This window comes from Echiichthys vipera, assembly GCF_963691815.1.
Source record: "Echiichthys vipera genome assembly, chromosome: 4".
Taxonomy (NCBI): Eukaryota; Metazoa; Chordata; class Actinopteri; order Perciformes; family Trachinidae; genus Echiichthys; species Echiichthys vipera.
The window spans coordinates 12,170,367-12,189,654 of NC_139829.1; the positions used below are offsets into that span (position 1 = coordinate 12,170,367).

The 19,288-nt window shown below is 39.2% G+C and overlaps 1 protein-coding gene across 1 annotated transcript in view; it reads right to left on the reverse strand.

Moving 5' to 3' along the window:
- The window catches only part of LOC310945976 (transmembrane protein 132B), a gene marked incomplete at both ends in the record, with an annotated part of 177,706 nt that overhangs the window by 33,699 nt on the left and 124,719 nt on the right, over positions 1-19,288 (reverse strand). Inside the window, one exon of the mRNA XM_083912242.1 lies at positions 15,546-15,689. Coding sequence (XP_083768368.1) covers positions 15,546-15,689 — 144 coding nt within the window. The remainder of the gene's footprint in view (positions 1-15,545; positions 15,690-19,288) is intronic.

Sequence of the window (19,288 nt, forward strand, 5' to 3'; positions counted from 1 at the left end):
TTTCTGATGTTAATAGCCCTGCAGTGGAGGCCAGCCGCTGGCTGCTAACAAGAGAGCAGAGAGGAGTGCAGTCGCAAACACAGTTATATTGCAGTTGATTTAGAGTCCCCCCCCCCCCCCCCCCTCTCTCTCTCTCTCTTTCTGTTTTTTTCCTCCTTTGTGTTTTCACTTCTCAACTTTTAAATAGGCTGTGTGCAAAAGGAGACATGGTAAACATGACAAAGAAGGGTGGAGAAAGAAATGACTGGAGACGGGGGCAATTTTGGAACTAGAAACGGCATCAAACTGTTCAGGCATCTGATCAGGATGCAATGGAGCTATTCTGGGCACGTCTGACTGGAAGGAGACCCCGGGGCAGCCCCACAACACGCTGGAGAGATTATACATCCCAACCAGCATGAGGTGGCCTCAGGATCCCCCAGGAGGAGCTGGAGGACATGGCTGGGCTGCTCTGCTTTTCTTGTAACCTCTAATTGAACTGGATAAGTGGCCAGCAACGTACAGATGGGCCGATGTTTGACTGAACAGAGAGGATGAAGAAGAAGCACAAGTTTCTGTCTTTTCTGGGACCACAATAAATATGTTCATGTTTTATTGATGAGCAATCATACGTGTAGCATCTTGAAATAAATATCAGATTTGTGTTTCATGATGTGTGGCCTCGTGTCTCATTTTCCTTAAGTGTATAAACAATCTGTCTTGTTCTCTCAGCTTGTCTCTCCCATTTTCTACCTCAACATCTATTTTACAAAGCCACATTATATTCTCCTAGTAGGAACACATCATTTTTTTGCTCTGCACAGTTTTTCATCATCTATCTCTCTCTCTCTCTCTCTGGATTTCAAGATAGATAGAGATATTACATTTTTCTTGTCAAACATAATTTATAAAAGTTACCATATAAACTGACACTAGATAATATACTTCTAAATGGTTTCAAAGTTTTTGTTTTTTACTTTCCATATTTATTCAGTTGGAAAATATATCCTGTAATGCTGTAGGAAATGTAAAGTGTCACTTCTTCCCATAGCTCTAAAAGCAGCTACACCCTGAGGCTTTACCCAGCTTTACCCCGACTGAATGAAAATAATTTTACATACATGTTGAAATATAACTTTTGACTTTCAGATGGGCTTTGAATAAGGCATGATTGTTCCACTGCCTCTGTAAGATCTGCAACCCAACCAGAGTGTGACAGGACCTGACAGACTCGATAGACTCTGGTTGTGTTTGGGCAGAAAATAAGAACTTTGCTCCCAATTTCTCAGGCTTTATACCTTCTGTTCTTTGGCAATTTAGGCAATTGGTGAAGATTTGGGAACATCCAACTCAGTCACTAGAACAAAATGTTGGCATTGTACATTTCCGCAGTCCAAAGGTATGTTGAAAATCAAAGTGTCTGAACCGCTGCAACTGGTCCTCATTCCCTTCCTGTATGGTGTGTGTATGACCTCCTCCCTAAGCTGAGTTGAGGTTTTCTATACGATGTCACCTGACATCATATGTTTTCAGTTCAAAGCCCCGTATGTTGCATATAGATGCTAAAAATGTAAAATATCAATATATCTGTGGTACCCAGAAACGTACAATGGCAACATTTATGGTGAACAGGCTGGACTGTCTGTCAAATTTTTTTCTGTGTGTCTTTTTTTAATCAGTTGAGCATTTGGTCAATGGTTTATTGTTCTTTTTCTAGGTTGTGCTTTAAAGTGATATTCCAGCGTAAAATTATCCAAGGGTCTTTTTCTGCAAATTCGGTCATCAAATAAGCCTTCGAGAAATTTCCTCCGTGTATGAACTATTCACGGAGAATTTTCGGGAGTTGCTAACAGTCATAATTCGTAGACGAGCTTCTGACCCAAAGAACCCAAAGAAGGAGTGCTTGACGAAGAATGCCATAGGTAAGTCTTTCAAACAATCTTTTAATAAACTCCGGGTTCACTAACTACATTGTTGGTGCTTCGTTTTATGTGTAAGGACTCTTATCATGCTACTGTAGAGGTTTGTTGTTATTTTGAGCAGGATTAGTGGTTAAAAAAGATGTTTTAATGCGTTCACTGTGCTGCACTGAACTATTATGACTCTCCGGGATATCACTGTTAATCGTCCATACACAAAAAAAAATGTCGCAGTGGCTTATTTGATAACCAAATTTGCTGAAAAGGAACCGGGACCATTATACCACGGAATTACACTTTAATAGAAATAATTTGTGTAATGACTGCTTGTTAAGGAATGAGCAGCTGGCTCACTTCATTAGGATGGATAGGAAGGTGGCTATGTGTGTACATTGAGAGAGTGTGTGTCTTATGTCAAAATATTGGCTTTGGGCTTCAGGCCAAGTCCGGCCCAAAAAAAATGTTTTGAGGATTTTGTTAGAGACAGGCTTCTGCTGGAGAGCCAGAGTGATTTTAACTAGGAGAAGAATGGTCAAAATGTGGAACTTTAATTCAAAAATGTAATTCTTGTTTTTAGTTGCACTGAACTCTCTTGATGTAAAGGAATGTTAATTCTGAATATAAACTTTAAATTATTTGTTTTTGGCCATTTTTTCCTCAGATATATTGATTACAATATGCTAAAAGCAATCAAATGTATACAGAAACCAAGTTAGCCTGCTACTTGAGTACTCCAGGTCGAAACCCTCAACACTGATTTGAGTGTGAAAATAATAAAATCTCCAACACAGACATGCATAAACAAAACTACTCATACATCCACAAAGTTACACACACACACACACACACACACACACACATCTGAAGGACAGATAGCAGCAGTCCTGTCTATGGTGTCTGAACTGTCCATGAGTGCCAGTGATGAAGCGCTAATGCACTGCCAGGAAGCAACATGTCTCCCTGAGGGAACGCAAAATGGAGGCATGGCAACAGCTGCCAAAATGTCAGGGTGAGACAGAGAAAGAGGGATGGAGGCCAGTAGGGAGCATGAGCGCAGAAAGAGGGGATTCTGTGAGAGCTGCAGTCCCCCCCCCCCCCCTGCTGGCCAGAGTGTACACAACATTTTACAGCTTAAATAAAATTTAAATAAGTTAATTTCTTATTTGGTAAGTGTTTGTGGATGTTTAAGTGGTTCAATAATCCAAAACCAACTAAAATATAGGCTCTAAGGAAAAAGTGAGTGTGAGGCTGCATGTTATCTGTGCTTCCCCAAGCATCTATGGCTTGTAGCTTTGATCCTGTAAATACAGTGTTGATTTATTTTGTGGACATAGCATTCAGTGTTCTCTTGTGCACACAGAGCAGCAACTAATGCGCTATTTACCCTTGGAGGTATAGAGATAAAAAACAAACACTCTGTGCAGAGAAAGTACTGACAGCTGCCGATTCTGAGGAGAGACAGGGTGGTAATGTAAATGGAAAAGAGCTTCAAGTGAGTGCGGAATCAAGTGTTGATTTTTTATAATGTACAATATCTGAAACATGAAACATCATTAATTTGGTAATTAGCACATACGTGTTAAACCCGATGCAGGTATTTTCATATTCCCTGGAATCGTCACTATATCCTGACAGCACTACGAGGTTTTGGGAGTAGTTGAAGATCAATATACAGTTTCAGTTTAAATTATTTCAGATTTTTCTGTGTATTGGTAGTGAGATGGTCTTCTTGACCTTTTGACCTTCATCAAGTGATAACTTTTAATTAATTAACATTAGCCTGTGTGTGTGTGTCTGTGTGTCTGTGGTGTAACACATGGCACCACCCTGCTTAAGTTATCAATATGTGGATGTTTGTGTTTATGCGATTGCTGCAGCGTATTTTAGCATGGTAATTAGCAGCTAATTAGTTATTGATTGAGGCCAGTATATTTTATGGAGGTGAGAGGGCGAGTGTGACACAGGGCACAGCATAACACCCCAGCCATAATTCACCCTCTGCTGCACACACACACCCTCCCCCTTAATATTTCACTCTCTTTCTCACCATTCTTCTCTTACTTCCTCCCTCTTGTCCATTCATGTCTCACTCTCACTTTGCCTAACTAACCACAGACAAAATAACTTATTTTGCTCTCTTCACTAGTCAATAAGTTCTGGTTATAGTGGTGACAATTGTTTATCCATTTAGACATTATGAGTTAATGGTCAAACCACTCTCACAGCAAGCGTCACAGGACCTTTCATCTTGATGGTTATGGTAGTTGTGGCTGCCTTTTAAACATTACAGAGCTGACAAAAGACCAAGAATATTAAGACGCTCTTGATAAAGCATCACAGAAACCTACTAATTCCCTTTGAGCCTGTTGTTGCTTGATATCCTTTGGCACAGACCTACACATGGTTCCAAAAGAAGCAAAAATGTATTTTTGTTGACGTTGTTAGCCAGGTGACAGTCACTACCCCAGTGCAAACTCTTCTAGTGCAGGACTGAGTTCCCTTTCTTAAACCACAGCTGTGTCATTAGCAAACCTGATCATATCTGTTTGAGTCGTGAGTGTATACAGTTGAGTGACTGGGTACATGAAACAGATTTGACAAGCGCCAAGAGGTTTCAGATTCATCCTGAGAGTAATGTTGGAATGAAATTGCCATAATGAATATGGTAGGAACTCTTTTTGTTGCAAAATACCTTTGAATACACTTTTTTCCCCATAAAATTTCTCTTATTTCACAATATCATACTGCCAATTGGTTGATACCTTTTCTTTTGGGCATACATGTACAACCACCTACGGTAATCAAACTAGAATTAAAAAAACACTTTTTGCATTGGCACATAAAGTATGTAGTTGAAAATTTAATGTAACCCAGTGGTCAGCATAGACAATACAGGAAATTGGTAACGTTTGTGTAATGAACATATAAACTCAAATGTGGCCCAGCAGTTGAATTTACAGTCTTTTCTGCTGCAGGTTAAATACGAAGACAAAAGTATATAATTGAACAACATCTGCAGAAATACCACTTGGTAGAATTCCAATATAAATTCAGTTCTGATGCAGGAGATTTCTGCACTCTCACTGTAGTCTCAGGTGAAGCAATTTTTTCATTTCACTTCCTGGAAGTTTTTGTCACTAAGCAATCCGTTGAAGATTTTATGGGGATGCACTTGGGAACAAACGTTCAGGGCTTTGCTGATTCAACAACACAGTCTCTTTGGGAGAACTTGATCACTGGAGGTCTAAAAAGTAGTTTTAGACCCCCTCAAGGTCGCAGCTCCCACAGATATATGTCTTTGGGTGTTGCTAATGGTCTGGGCTGATGTTGTGCACTTTAAGTCGCTGGCTATTTCCTAAGCCTGTTACTGCTAAATGGGAAATGTGTGAGTTTATGTGTGTGTGTGTGTGTGTGTGTGTGTGTGTGTGTGTGTGTGTGTGTGTGTGTGTGTGTGTGTGTGTGTGTGTCACCTCTGCCTTTAATCCACTTTACCTTTCATTTCGTTTCTAGGCTCTCAAATGACCCGAGGCACCTGGACATTATACTCGTCCAGTTTCTCTCCTCTTCTCTCGTCCTCTTTTTGTCACTTCCACTCTTCTTAATCCCACATAATTCATTTCCTCCTCATCAATCCATCCATTAAAGTGAACCTCATACCCTGGACCTCATTTGTGCATTATTCTACTTTTAAAAATTGTTTTCAAATGATGGAATACTGTTTAATCTCCTCGTCAGAATGCATTTTGCCACCCTATCGGGAAAATCGATGTACAGCATTCAGGAATGCAACCCATTAAGCAACAACAACAAAAATGTTCTGTCATCAATGTGAAAATGTATTCATGTCACATGTCAGATGCCATTTCTAAATGAAAATTTAAAAAAAGCTGATAGTGATTCTATGTCTTGTTCCATTCCAGCATTTTGACCAGTGTTTTCTAGCACTGCAAAAACATTGGTAACAACTTATATTCACAACAATAATATTATAATAATTTATATACAATAATCAAAAATTCACATTGCGTTGTTTGAATTCTGATTGTGCCTTAACTGTGTCTTGCAGCAATCAGTGGTTGTTTGTTTGCGATAGACAGCTGATATGGTTTAAGGTTAATAACGGCAAACTTGATTCACTTGATTATTTTATTTATAGAAATCAATTTAATGCGCCACTTAGTTGACACTTAACTCATGTTAATACTATTTTTATCCAGATTAACTCATAATGCCATGATTGCATATTGTTTTGTTGTGCCCATCCCAGTGTTGGTGCTTTGTACTCCCCAGAGAATGGGAGTTCTGTCTTCATGTTGACTGTAATGATCCTGTATTGGAATCCATTTATTAGAATTAAAGATGATGAATATACTTTTAGTTTTTGCCAAAAGAGGATGCTTACTTATTGGATGATTGTGTGGAGAGTATAAACACTAAGGATATGATTAATTTTTTTAATTTATGTTATCTGTTTTAATCAATAGCCAGTAGCCGGCAGACACTTCAAACCTTTAACCCAAAGCACTAAGAATCAATTTATTTGCCAAGAGCAATGAATACACAGGAAATTTTCCCTGTGACTTTGATGCATGAACACGGTGACCAAGAGTAAGTTCAAAATGGGATATGTAATAGACATATATCATATTCACCACAAGAGGACAGAACATTACACAAACCATCAAACAAGCACTCTGTATAACATTTATAGTCAATTCTAGCACTGTGACACACAACAGGCTATAGAAAGGGATATAGAAACACTAGCAATCCATCAGAGCGACATGCAAACATACAACTTGGATTCAATTAATTTTGATGAGTTGCATTTGCCCAACGGGCTTGAAGTAGCTTTAAGACTCATCTTGACATTATGTGTAGTGTGTCATAGTGTAAGCAACACTAGACAATCGCAGGAAATGACAGCAAAAGTAATGGAGGGAAAAGAGAGATTTGGTGGTGAGATTTTAATTCTTAAATAAAATTTTATTTCACCTGTGCTGACTGAGACACTAATGATTGATTGAAGTGCAGGAAGTTCGAAAAAGCCAGCAGAATGAGAAAAATTAGCCTTATCAGCACTGATGATAACCTGATATCTTTTCTTAAATGGTTTTCTTTTTCCTTACTCAACATTTTATGCAGCGTGTCAAATTAAAGGTACATTGACTTGCTATCTCAGCTTGTACAAGTCATTTTTCTTCCCTAATGTCACCCTTATTATTATTCTAATAAGAAAAAAGCTGAAATGGGAATTCAGAATGGGGAAAAATACTTTCACAGTTTCCTGAATCCAGTTCTCTTTTTATTCATGTCTATAGGAAATTCGGTCCAACTCAGATCAACACTATCCATGAACATGTTGTACATTACTCATCACTATTTTTCACAATTGCTGTCTGGAAAAACATTGAAGGCTAAATCCTGTATTCAACAGTTATGGGAAGTGGATCCAGCTTACTTCATAGCTTTGCACCTACACCCACTGTGACTGCAGGAGAAAGAGACATAATCTGACATGTGTGAACGGTCCCCATATTGTAATAAATACATGTAGGCTACAAACACACCAATAAAAAGGAATTTAGTCTCTGAAAACATCCAGTCACATTAGGACATTGATTAATTGACTGATTTGGCCTCTCTGCCCCCTGGTGGCCATCAGGATTCAGACTTCTTTCTCTGGTCTCCCCTGTCTCCCTCCTTCTCCTCCTCCATACCTCATGTTTTCCCCCTCTTTTATATTCAAGTGCAGTGACTGCATGTAGGCTCTCCTTTTTTAAGAAAAAATTGTCCTTCTCTGTCTTTTAAACGTGATGTGCTCTACCACTTCCATCGACAAGAATAGCTTCATGACCTTCAGAAACCTGTATCCAATTGAGTGATGTCCGTTCATCCCAAACTATGATGAAGTACTTCCTTTAACCACAGTCCCGTATTCACAAAAATGGAAACTCTTCATTCATTCCCATCTGAAGCCACACAATAACAAACTCACGGTGTGGCAGGAGGATAAGAGAACAGCAAGTAAATGGATACAAGTTTGAGAACTGCAACAGTTAGTGGGTGTTCATCAATTTTACATGGAAGCACTGAAGCATCCCTAAGCCTAGCACTGAGCACAACCTGCTAATGAGACTGTAATTGGATCTAAATAGGGATGTTAACTAAATGTAAAAAATGCAAATGTCCATCACTTCAAATGTGAAGGATGCTTTTTAGAATTTCTCATCAAATAGGCTATCCTCTAATGTCCTGCAAGTACATTCATATATAACACATTTTCAAGGGCAGAGGTGTGTGTGTGTGTGTGTGTGTGTGTGTGTGTGTGTGTGTGTGTGTGTGTGTGTGTGTGTGTGTGTGTGTGTGTGTGTGTGTGTGTGTGTGTGTGTGTGTGTGTGTGTGTGTGTGTGCGCATGTGTGCATGTGTATGAGGTCACGTAGGCGCGTGTCAAACTCTGCTCCCGGTTCATTAAATGGCACATAGATCAATTCTTAATCTGCTTTGCATCTGTCCGAACACATGCAGAAACACACACCCTAAATCTCCCTCAAACATGCATTCATATACACACATGTACATGCACACACACACGTGTTGTCAAATTCAATTACTGACGACATTACTGAAGGAATCTCAACACTTAGCAATTACCACTCAAATCCCCTGAGTGTTTCTGTGAGATGAAGCGTGTGTGATTGTGTGTGTGTGTGTGTGTGTGTGCGTGTGTGATTGTGTGTGTGTGTGTGTGTGTGTGTGTGTGTGTGTGTGCATGCTTGTGTGCGTGTGAACAATAACATAAGTCTGATAGAAAGTGTGCGTCTGGAACATTTTCTCATCAACACGGTCATATGATATTTTACAAAAAGTTATGCACAAAAATTTGTATGATATTTCACAAATCGGCGAAGTCGACCGTGACATGGTGACCATCAGGAAGTGGACCGGTTAAGTTTAAGCAACAAAGGAGGACGGTTAGGGTTAGGTACATCCTCAAATGCACAAAAAAAGTTTTAGGCTTGCGTTTGTCAAAAAGAGGGCCAGCTGCTGATGAAACTACACTGTAATCAGCTGATGAATTTGCATTTCTTTTTTTAAAGTGAAGTTTGCACAAGAATTGCTTGACAATTGGACAGAAACACAGCTAATGTTAACTTTAACTGTCTTAGCAAACGGTCAATTGTTTCTGGTCAGGGATCTAGGTGTTAAGCTTGTGGGATATTGTCTTGTGTTTGCTTTTTCAGAAACGCTCCTCTCTCTTTCCATTGATCTCTTTTTTTCTCTCTCTTGTTTCTCTCCTTTTTCACTTCTTTTCAATCCTCTCTTAGCCTTTATATTGCTCCCATTCATCTAAAGTCTACTACTACTACCCTACTTCCCAGTTCTCTCATTTTATCTCCTCTCCTCTCGTCATCGATCCATTTGTCATCTTCTCGCCACTCATCCCATCTCTCCTCCTCTCATCTCCTTGCTTTGTCAGAGAAAAGCTTGCGTGAGGTCACAATAATGGTACTAATTTGTGTGTATGCGTGTGCTTGTCCCCTATCTGTCCCCTACTAGCTTTGACACCGCTGACCTACACATAGTGCTTTGTCAACATTAGCAGCACATACACACATCTCAAACGACAGCATCTCTGGAGCCCTTAACAAGATAGTTTAAACTGATAGAAAATGAGAGAAAAATGGAGGGAGGACTGAAGAAGAAGGGAACCTGATTATCTATGTAGTACATCTCTACTGCTTATGTTGTTGTCAGGGATAAATGGGCTAAACTGAACAACATAAGCTGCATCAGTGAAATCAACAGCAGTACACAACAGCCAGTGACAGGCTTAGCCAGTCATTCCATCCATACATTCATTAGCAAGGAAGGGAAAGGCACTGTGCAATTTCCCCTGCAAACATTTATCCAACATGAATAATTACACAAAAGGTTGGTTAAAGGTATGTGATGTGGAACTGAATCTTCCTCAGACGATTGCTTGTAACTTAAAACAATAGAGAAACATTTTATTTCCTTCAGTTTATACTTCATTCTTGGAGTTTAAGGATGAAGCCAAAGTGGAGTAGTTGCTCAACAAATTTAAAATTAATAAAAAAAAAGTTGAATGTTACAGTAAAAACACATGTTGAGGAAATTTCAGTATTTTCTTGATTGATGAATTAATTTTCTGTCCTTGCTTAATGCTGTTCATTCACTAACAAGAGAACACCATGGTGCGGTATTAGAATGGTTTTTAGTTTGAAATGACCAAAGGGTGCAGGAAAGGGGGTTGAGGGATGATGGGGGTCGAAAGGGGAGGGATAAAGGGGGGTCGAAAGGGGAGGGATGATACGGTTGAACTGGGTCGAGGTGAGGATGTGCGTAAGGAGCAAGTACAGGAGTTTTGCAGTTATGGGCGGTGTTGGGCCACCGTGTCACCCTTCAGCAATGGGGAGAGTGGAAAAGGGTATATGGGGGGGTGCGAAAGACTGAGGCAAACGGGAGGGAGAGAGAGAGAGGGTAAGACGTGTTTATATTTTGCACAGGTGATTATGTTGAGATTCAGGTGGTTTGCTTTCTCAGTTGTGGGCGGTGGAAGAGGGGTGTGGTCCTGTTCATGAACCTCAGGTGTAAAATACATTTCTTGCAGGGGGCTGGAAACTATACATTGATTTTAAAGGTCTTGTGTGTCATGTTTTTAATCATTTTTATTGCCAATGGGCAAATGGGTTGTTACACAACTTTAAGATTGAAGCATTCATTCTGCCGATAACAGTCTCCGGAATGACTTCTATGAAGAGAATTCGGAAGAGATTTCACAAGGAGACGTTTTGTGCACTTCCGAGTCGCTCGCCTATAGCCAACAGTGATACTGTAGCTGAATAAAGTCTGCTAATATCCACAAACAAACCGGAAGAGTCCACACGTTGTTCTTCTGTTCTACATTCTGCAGCTGCAGCCCGGAGATGAAACTAAGGTTGGTGGTGGCTGTCCTCCAACAGGGAGTCACACCTGGAGTGGTCCAGGATCAGTCCTGCGGTGCTGGTAAAAAATGTGAAATATTTTGTGGTTTTAGCTAGCTGATGTTAACTAATATTAGCATGCTAGATAATGTAGCCAAATGTCTAGCTAGCTGACTTAGCAAAACTGCCTTGGGTGGATAATGTCAGGTAATTCATCCAGGGTCCCGTGGCTTTATTAGCTGAGGTTACAATGAAAGCAACGGCAGCATTGCAAGTTAAAGCTAGCGGGCTATTTTGAGCCTTTCTTGCGAAATGCTAATTGTGACGTTAAGTCTTACTGTTTTGGTCAGTACTCCCTCGTGGCTATGGATTGTGACTGGAGCATCAGGATATTGACTGCAAAACAAGAGTTTTGTGAAAGTTACACTGAGAACCTTTAAAAGCTAGCACAGGTGAGTGTGCTACATTAAGTATTATGTTTCTCTGTTGAGACATGACTTCGAATCTAAATGCGCGGTTGCCTTTCTGGGGCCCTTCTGCATGGAGTTTGCTCCCCCTGTCTGTGTGGGTTTTCTCCGGGTTCTCCGACTTCCTCCCACAGTCCAAAGACATGCAGGCATTAGGTCAATTGATGGCTCTAAATTGCCCGTAGGTGTGAGTGTGAATGGTTGTCTTCCTCTGTTTGTCTCTATGCTGGGATCGCCTCCAGCCCCCCTGATCCCGATACGGACAAGCGGTTGAAGATGGATGAATGGTTGCTTTTCAGGAGCAAATTTCAGGGTTCAATGTCTACTAATAACCTAATATTAAGTATGTACAAACAACGGATAATTCATCAGAAAAGGATCATTTGACTGGACCAAAGAAAAATCTACTGAAAGATGTATCTAATTGGAGCCAGTTTTTAAAAAAGCCACTGTACATCCAAATGGGCAGATTAGTATTGAGTTGTACCATAAATTAGGGAGCTGTAGCAGTTTAGGTCTGCCAATTTTGGCAAAAGAGGCAGATTTTGTATGACGCCTGTGAGGATGGGATGCCTCAGAGCCTCTGCTTGGGGCACGATATTCCTTTGTGTGTGCTGCATAGGCTCTCTGGATTGCACTTTACAGCTGTCATAGTGACTCACTGACAACTACAGCTACCTGGAGCTGTACCCCATGGGTGCCATTGTCAAACAGCTGTCTGTATTAAAGCTTTCTCTGAGTATGTGTGTGTGTGTGTGTGTGTGTGTGTGTGTGTGTGTAAAATACAAGAGAGGGAATATCTGTCAGATCACATATCAACAACCAACAGTAGTTTGCTAACACTCAGTCATCACACACACTCTCTTTTCCACATATACAAACTAAATCCGCACAAATGAGGACGTAAGGCTGCTAAACAGTTTATAAGGTGTCTCCTCTGTGCTGTGTTATATTGGTGCTTCTTTTGGCATGCTTTCCTAACGTTGATGTAAATTGGTTGATTTTACTTTACTTCCCCATCTGACACTTTCTGTGCATCTTAATTGAACGATCAGCGGCAGATATTTGGAAATTAGTCTTCATTTGACGAATTCTATTGTGCTAAAAGGTAAATGGGCTTGTACTTATATAGCACCTTTCTAGTCTCATAGAGCTTAAAGAGCGTCTCTGAAAAATCCTTGGTAACAAAGTATTGGCTAAGAAACCCACTACACCGAACTATGGAAGAGACTAAGTCAGAATGGACCAATATCAAACCAGAGCAGTGTGAGAAACTAGTGATGACCTGTGGGTGCAGATGTGCTGAAGTCATTCAAAGCAAGGGCCTCTAAACTTCCTATTAATTTTTGAATCCTATAGCCCTAAGAAAACATTGTTTAAATCTTCTCTTCTGACACAATGGTTACTATTCTATAATTTTGCTCACTGTTTTTTTCACAAAATAAAGGTTTTTGTTGAAGTTCCTTGGTTATTTAAAAAAACATGCTGGTGCAGCAGTGGTATAGCCACAGAGGATAATCTATCAAATTCTGAACAATAAGATTTAACAGTATTTCAAAATAAATCAAGTATTTATAATTTGTTCTCCAATTTTGATATCCACTCTATATATACTATTATACTATATATAAGTGCTAGACTAATATTTAAATATATAAAGGTGGCGTGACAACATTCAAAATGAATGAGAAGGCAAGGCTTTTATAGTGAAGGTAAGACATGAGGCAAAGACACATGAGTGGAACATGTTTCAGCTTGATTCAAAATGTAGCACTCATACAAAAGATGTATGACTTCTTGCTGCAAAATGCACAGGGAGAGAGTTTGAAGTAAAGTAACCAAAACGACTGGCTGGTATTAAAACCACTCTTATTCTGAGCTGTAACACTGACAGTCAGAAATACTACAGCACTCCAGCTTTAGACTGCTTATTATTTTAACATTATGCTTAAAATCTTGGTGTTAATTACCTACATATTACATATTATTTTCTATATAGGCATCTTTTAAACATGTGGTGTGTATCTGTGTTTGTATGTTTGTCTTTACAGATCTGGATCAAGCCTTTCATACACTTTCCTTTCCCTTCCTTATATGCACACACGCACACCTGCAAAAATGTTCTCACACACACATTTACACAGTGCTACCATTTCATCTATCTGAATGAGTTCCTTCCTTTTCCACTGTGCTGTTATTGATCGTACTTAAACAGCACCACTCCTGTTGGCTTGTACCAAGAAATTGGCTTCATATTGAAGCTGTCACAGCAAGGGTGCATTTCACTTTAGACCCTGAGGGCACAAGGGAGAAAAAGCCCAGGGGGAATCAATTTTTTCAGACCATGGCATCTGCATGTTTCTGTAAGGTCTTTTTTGAAGGTATTTCTTAATTTTCTTCATTAATAAGTACAGTAGATAGTTTTGGTGGCAGAGTGGCTAAGCACTTGAGACTGTCCTTCCATCAGGCTCAAACTTGAACCTGATTGTCCTTGTTAAGAGTCCTTCAGAAAGACATTGGACTTCTGCCAGTTCTATTGTGGCTGATCTCGCTGACCTTGACCTCTGACCTCATTCTGGAGGGGATTAAGTGAAAGGTAAGCAATGATTGCAGAGTCAAAATGAAAAGGAAGACAGTGACATGAAAGACCGTTATCATTCCCAGGTCGCCAAATAGCAATGATTTGTCACAACCCTCTATGTCTGATACCGACGTACCAGGCCCCCTTTAGCGTCTGTATGAGGTGCACCAGGCTTTCAACTAGCGCCATCGATCTGGCTACACTGCTTATTTTTCTAGGATAGGAGGAAATCATGCTACGGCTTGTTTGCATTTCCTTTAACCAATCACAATCGTCTTGGGTGGCATCAAGCTCTGGATACAGTGACAGTGCCCTTTAAAATAGATAATGGAGATAACAGAAAGGGAGAAGAATGCCTGACATCAGGCACATTAGAGATGTCCATTCGTATCCCACCACTATGTCCTGAGGATGTTTTGACTACCAGTAACACTCAGGAGCAATAATTTCAGGAAATACTATCTGTTTTGTTTGTTCTCATGCATATACAAATTAGCATGAACATGCATGGCGTTGTATACAGATAGCTAACCATGCATTGCAACAATGCAAAGACACAGAAGAAAAGGAAGCAAGCAAGTCATTAAAAATTTTCCAAAAAAATTGAAGTAAAGGACACATTTGTTTTGCCACAAGGGTATACACATTGTATTTTGGTCAGTAACTCTATAATCAGAAACTTGATTGACATGATAACTCAGGGCTCTTTTAAGTAGCCAATTATACATATTTTTTAATGCAACCAGACCTTTTTTCATAATGTCTGGAAACTGAAAAGACAATAACTTTATCCAAACTTAGATGTAGCTGTAGTTTAGTAATCCAACAGTAAAGGATGGGGTTTCTCCAATGGAGACATTTAGCTTGGTATCATGATATTTTAAACAATTCTGCTTTACTTAGCCAAAACACTGAACCAAATGTAAATAATATAATAATGCATTAGCGATATGACATTCAGTCAACAGAAGTTGAAATGAAAAAAAGCCTGCCCACTGTGATAAGCGTCTCATTATGCTCTGTTGCACAAAGTGAATTAGAGACCATCAGAACATCATAAATCCTCCAAGATTTTAGATTATAATGATGATTCAAGATGGATCCCTTGCTGTGTAAAATACTCCTGCATTTTACTGCCTCAAATTATTGTGATTCCCTCCCAGTTCTTTAAAGTTGTGTGTATTCCTCAAACTCTTTTTTTTTCTTTCATTTTTTTTTTATCCAAACCGTCCTCTGAATTGCCTGAGCCCATTTTTCACTTTGGCACATTCATGAAGCAAAATTCCAACTGTTTTACTTTGTCTTGTCCAAAATTGCACTACAGGCAATGATGCAGACCAACATAATTAATTTCAAACTAAACTTTGTTATTAATAGCGGGCCAAAGTTGAGACCTTGCATTGTCTTAATTTGTGCATGCATGGTGTGGCCAGTTATATATCATACAACCGTTATGACTTTGTGTGTCTAAATATGCATGTGTGAATCAGATTAAATTGTATTTTTAGTGTCAAATCATAGCAGAAGTTATCTCAGACCCAATAATTCCCCCATGAGCAAGCACATTTAATTTGCAGCTCTGTGGTTATAAATATGAACCAAATTAATCTGTAATTTCTGTATATCGCAGAGTGCAGTTTGAACACTTACCTTAACCACATCCACGTCTGTCGAGCTGCAGGTGACCGAGTCATCGATCTCCCTCACCTGCCCGTCAGTTTCCACGGTAACTAGTTTGATGGGCACTGCTACACGCCGACCTGTAAGAATGGCTGTGTTCACCACCTCTGTGTCCTATAGAGAAAAAAAAAAGAATAGAATAGAAAGGATAAGTGATGAATAAAAATAGAACATTCTTGAACTCAGTTTCTTAGTGTTGGCACTAAATTACAGTCTACCAAGCTATTATACTACTATGTTATTACTGCACACTACAGTTTTGAATGGTAAGTAACTTTTTTAAAACCTGAAATGGCGGGTGGTTGCTTTGTGCGTGAATGAAAGAAGCAAAATAAATTTAGGTGTATTGATTTAGTTTTAACAAGTTCCATTTAAAAAATGTCTTTAATTATTATTATTTCGTACAATTATTTTTTTGATCAATGCGTTCTCTTATTTCTAACATTTCTTTTCTGAAAGTCTTCCTTTTTACAAAAAGTTTTTTTTTCAATTTGGACAGCATGCAGTAAAACTGTCATAAATATAAAGTATGGCCTTAAATGTTGCTATAATGAGACCTTTAGTTTTATATTAATATAGTTTATATATAAAGTGCATGAGAAGGAAGACATGACTGAAGGTGGTGAAGATGCAGAAAGACAGATAGGAACAAACAAGAAATTAAATAAGTAACAGAGACCAGGGGAGAGTTTTTAAGGAAGGAGAGCGAGAAAAAAAGAGTTGATTATAAACCTCACAACTAATGTAATCAGCATGATTACAACATTTGATTAGATCCTTCCAACAAAAATTCCAACACACACACACACACACACACACACACACACACACACACACACACACACACACACACACACACACACACACACACACACACACACACACACGCCTCTCAGAGTGCAGTTTGCTAGCGTCAATCTTGATTATTTGGCATTGAGTTTCCAAGGGGGCATTTATCACCGCCAACACACACACAAGCCTGATTATGGGGTGTTTCGCTGGGCCCACTGTTTCTGGAAGTGTTTGTGTGTATCTGTTATTTGACTAGTGAAATTCAGCTGGGCATACAGGAGACCAACAGAGAAGATAAAGAGGAATGCAGAATAAATGCAGTGCATTGTCTCTATACACAGTTTGCATTGAAATAGTTTCAATCCAAAATGTTTTGCACCTCCGGTGTACAAGAATGCTTTTAGCATTTCTGTCTTTGTGAGGACAAATTTTACATCTTCAGTCCGGAGGTTTTGGCTGGTCCTCACTTCTTTAATGTTCTTCTGTTTAAAGGGTTCACACTTAGTTTGAGGGTTAAGGTTAAGCTTAATGTTTTAGGTATATAGGGTCAGGGTTGGGGGGCTAAAAAGTGCATCATATCAACAAAGGTTCTGTCCAATAGTTTGAACTTTTGTTGCACTTTTCACGCAGCAGCATCCATATCCTTTATTAAAGTAAAAGTATCAGTACAACAATGTAAAAGTACTTAAGTAAATCATAGAAGTATCATTAAAAAATGTACTTCAAAAGTACTTATTCTACTGGAAAAAGAATGAAAAAAAGGTGAAACTAGTTTTGACAACTTTATCTACAGTTACAACTGATCACAAGATAAATCTGAGGACTTGTACAATGACTAAGAAAATTGCACACCTTTCCATTAAAAAATGTTTTCAAATTTTTTTTTGTTCTTCTCACAGACTACAGATGAGCAAGAGATCAAACCATCAACCCTTAAAAAATGCAAGTGTGTGTATCCTATCCTAATGTTAAAGGACATTTTAACATTGTAACTAACAGAGAATAAAGGAAAATACAGGATCAAATAGGAACACATACTTTGTAGGTAGAAAATACATTTAGAAACAGTGACACATGCTGAATATAGGAACCTACACAAAGGAGCAGAAACAAGAGGAAGACTAGAAGGAAACACATATACGCACAAACGCATAAGTATAAATAGCATATCAGGGCAGAGATGCATACTTGACAACAATATATAACAAGATAGGACCTCAGATGCACTCACACTCAAACTTAACACACAGACACAAGAGTGTGTGACTGATGACAAGCTTCCTATGCCATATCCTTCTCTACCACCTTTACTTAATGAGATCTCTCTCTTTAGACACTTTCTTAATCTATAATTCTCTCAGTTTTTCCTCTCACCTTCTTATACTATGTTCAGTCTTGCCTGAATTCAGAAATAGACACTGTAGATATATCGCATGACAGAAGAGAGTTACGCAGGTTGAAGGTGAGAAACAGGTGAAGAGGAGGAGGAGGAGGGGGAGGAGATGTGGGGACAAACAGGATTAACAGCATGGAAAGATGAAAGAGGGAATGCAGGAGAGGGAGATGAAGGGCACAAAGGAAGTAGACATGCAGAGAAAAAGACAAATTAACAGAAGGATTCTTCTTCCACCTCAAGGGAAGGAGAGCAGATGGAGGGATAACAATCAAAGATGAAGAGTGAATGTTTGTGTTCGTATGTAGCCTATATATTAAGATGTATGTGTGTGTATCCCTGGGCAGGAGCCTCTAGGTGGCCATAGCAGTGGCACAGATAACATCACGTTTACATCTCTGCTATCTGCACTGCGGGCCAAAACAAATGACAACGAGAAGCGAGGAAACAGTTATTGTTATTATCAGATATCGGTGTCATTTTTTGCTGCCCTCCTGAAAAACACTACATCTAATGTTCTTCCTTGAACTAAAGGTTTAATTACATTTAAACTTGCAACAAAGTGGCCATTAAATTGTTTTACTTTGTTTGTCGGTGTGTAAAGTTTTTCATATTTGATTCAAGGGTCTATGGACAGAGTTCTGTGTTTTTCGGTCATGGAAATGGCTCAAAGCATTGACCTATTAAAAGTATAAAGACAAGAAAATGAAGGGAGAATGACAAAAGTGGACACTTTAAACTGGTGAGCATGCTGGCAATTCACAACCCTCCCACTAGATCACAGTATCACCAACTTCTTGGACCACATATGTTGCAAATAAGTGTCATCGAATTTTGCTGTACCACTTTGGTCTTAATTCCCCAATTCAGGAGGTTACACTGACACAGGTTATAAGTTAATTGGAAGTCTATTTGCATGGGACAATGCGCATCAGCTGGTGTCTTTGGCCTTCTTTCTGATCCGCGTTGAACACAACAGATACTAGTTACTGGTGAACAAGCCTCTCTAAATGGGATGGAAAAGTAATTGAATTATATTCATGTTTATTCATAATTGAACTGAATCCCTGAGGAGAGAGAGAGAAAAAAAAAATAAGCGTTAATGATACAGCGAGAGATTAATCTGTCACAGTCAGCTCATATGAATAGGTCCAATGCAGGTTGAATGCACGTTCAGAAAACCTGCCTTATTAGCTACTTCTTTACTCAACAAGCAGGCTTTTATTGCAAGTGCCTCATTAACCTCTGTGTTAATAAAAACTTGCATTTACTGGCAAATACAAAGGTGAATACCAGACAGCAGAATGAAGAGAGAAACATAATACAAAAAAACAAAGCAGAAAATTAGAAATATAGAGAAAGTGAATACAAAACAGATAAAAACACAGCAGGGAGAAGAATTTTAGAGCGAGAGTTAAGGAGACAGAAAGAGAGACGGAGTGAAAAGGAAAGAATTTCATGCCTGTCCAAGGGAATTATTAAGTGGCTCGTCAACAGCTGGCTCCCCACTGCCTTCAAAAGCTGCTCC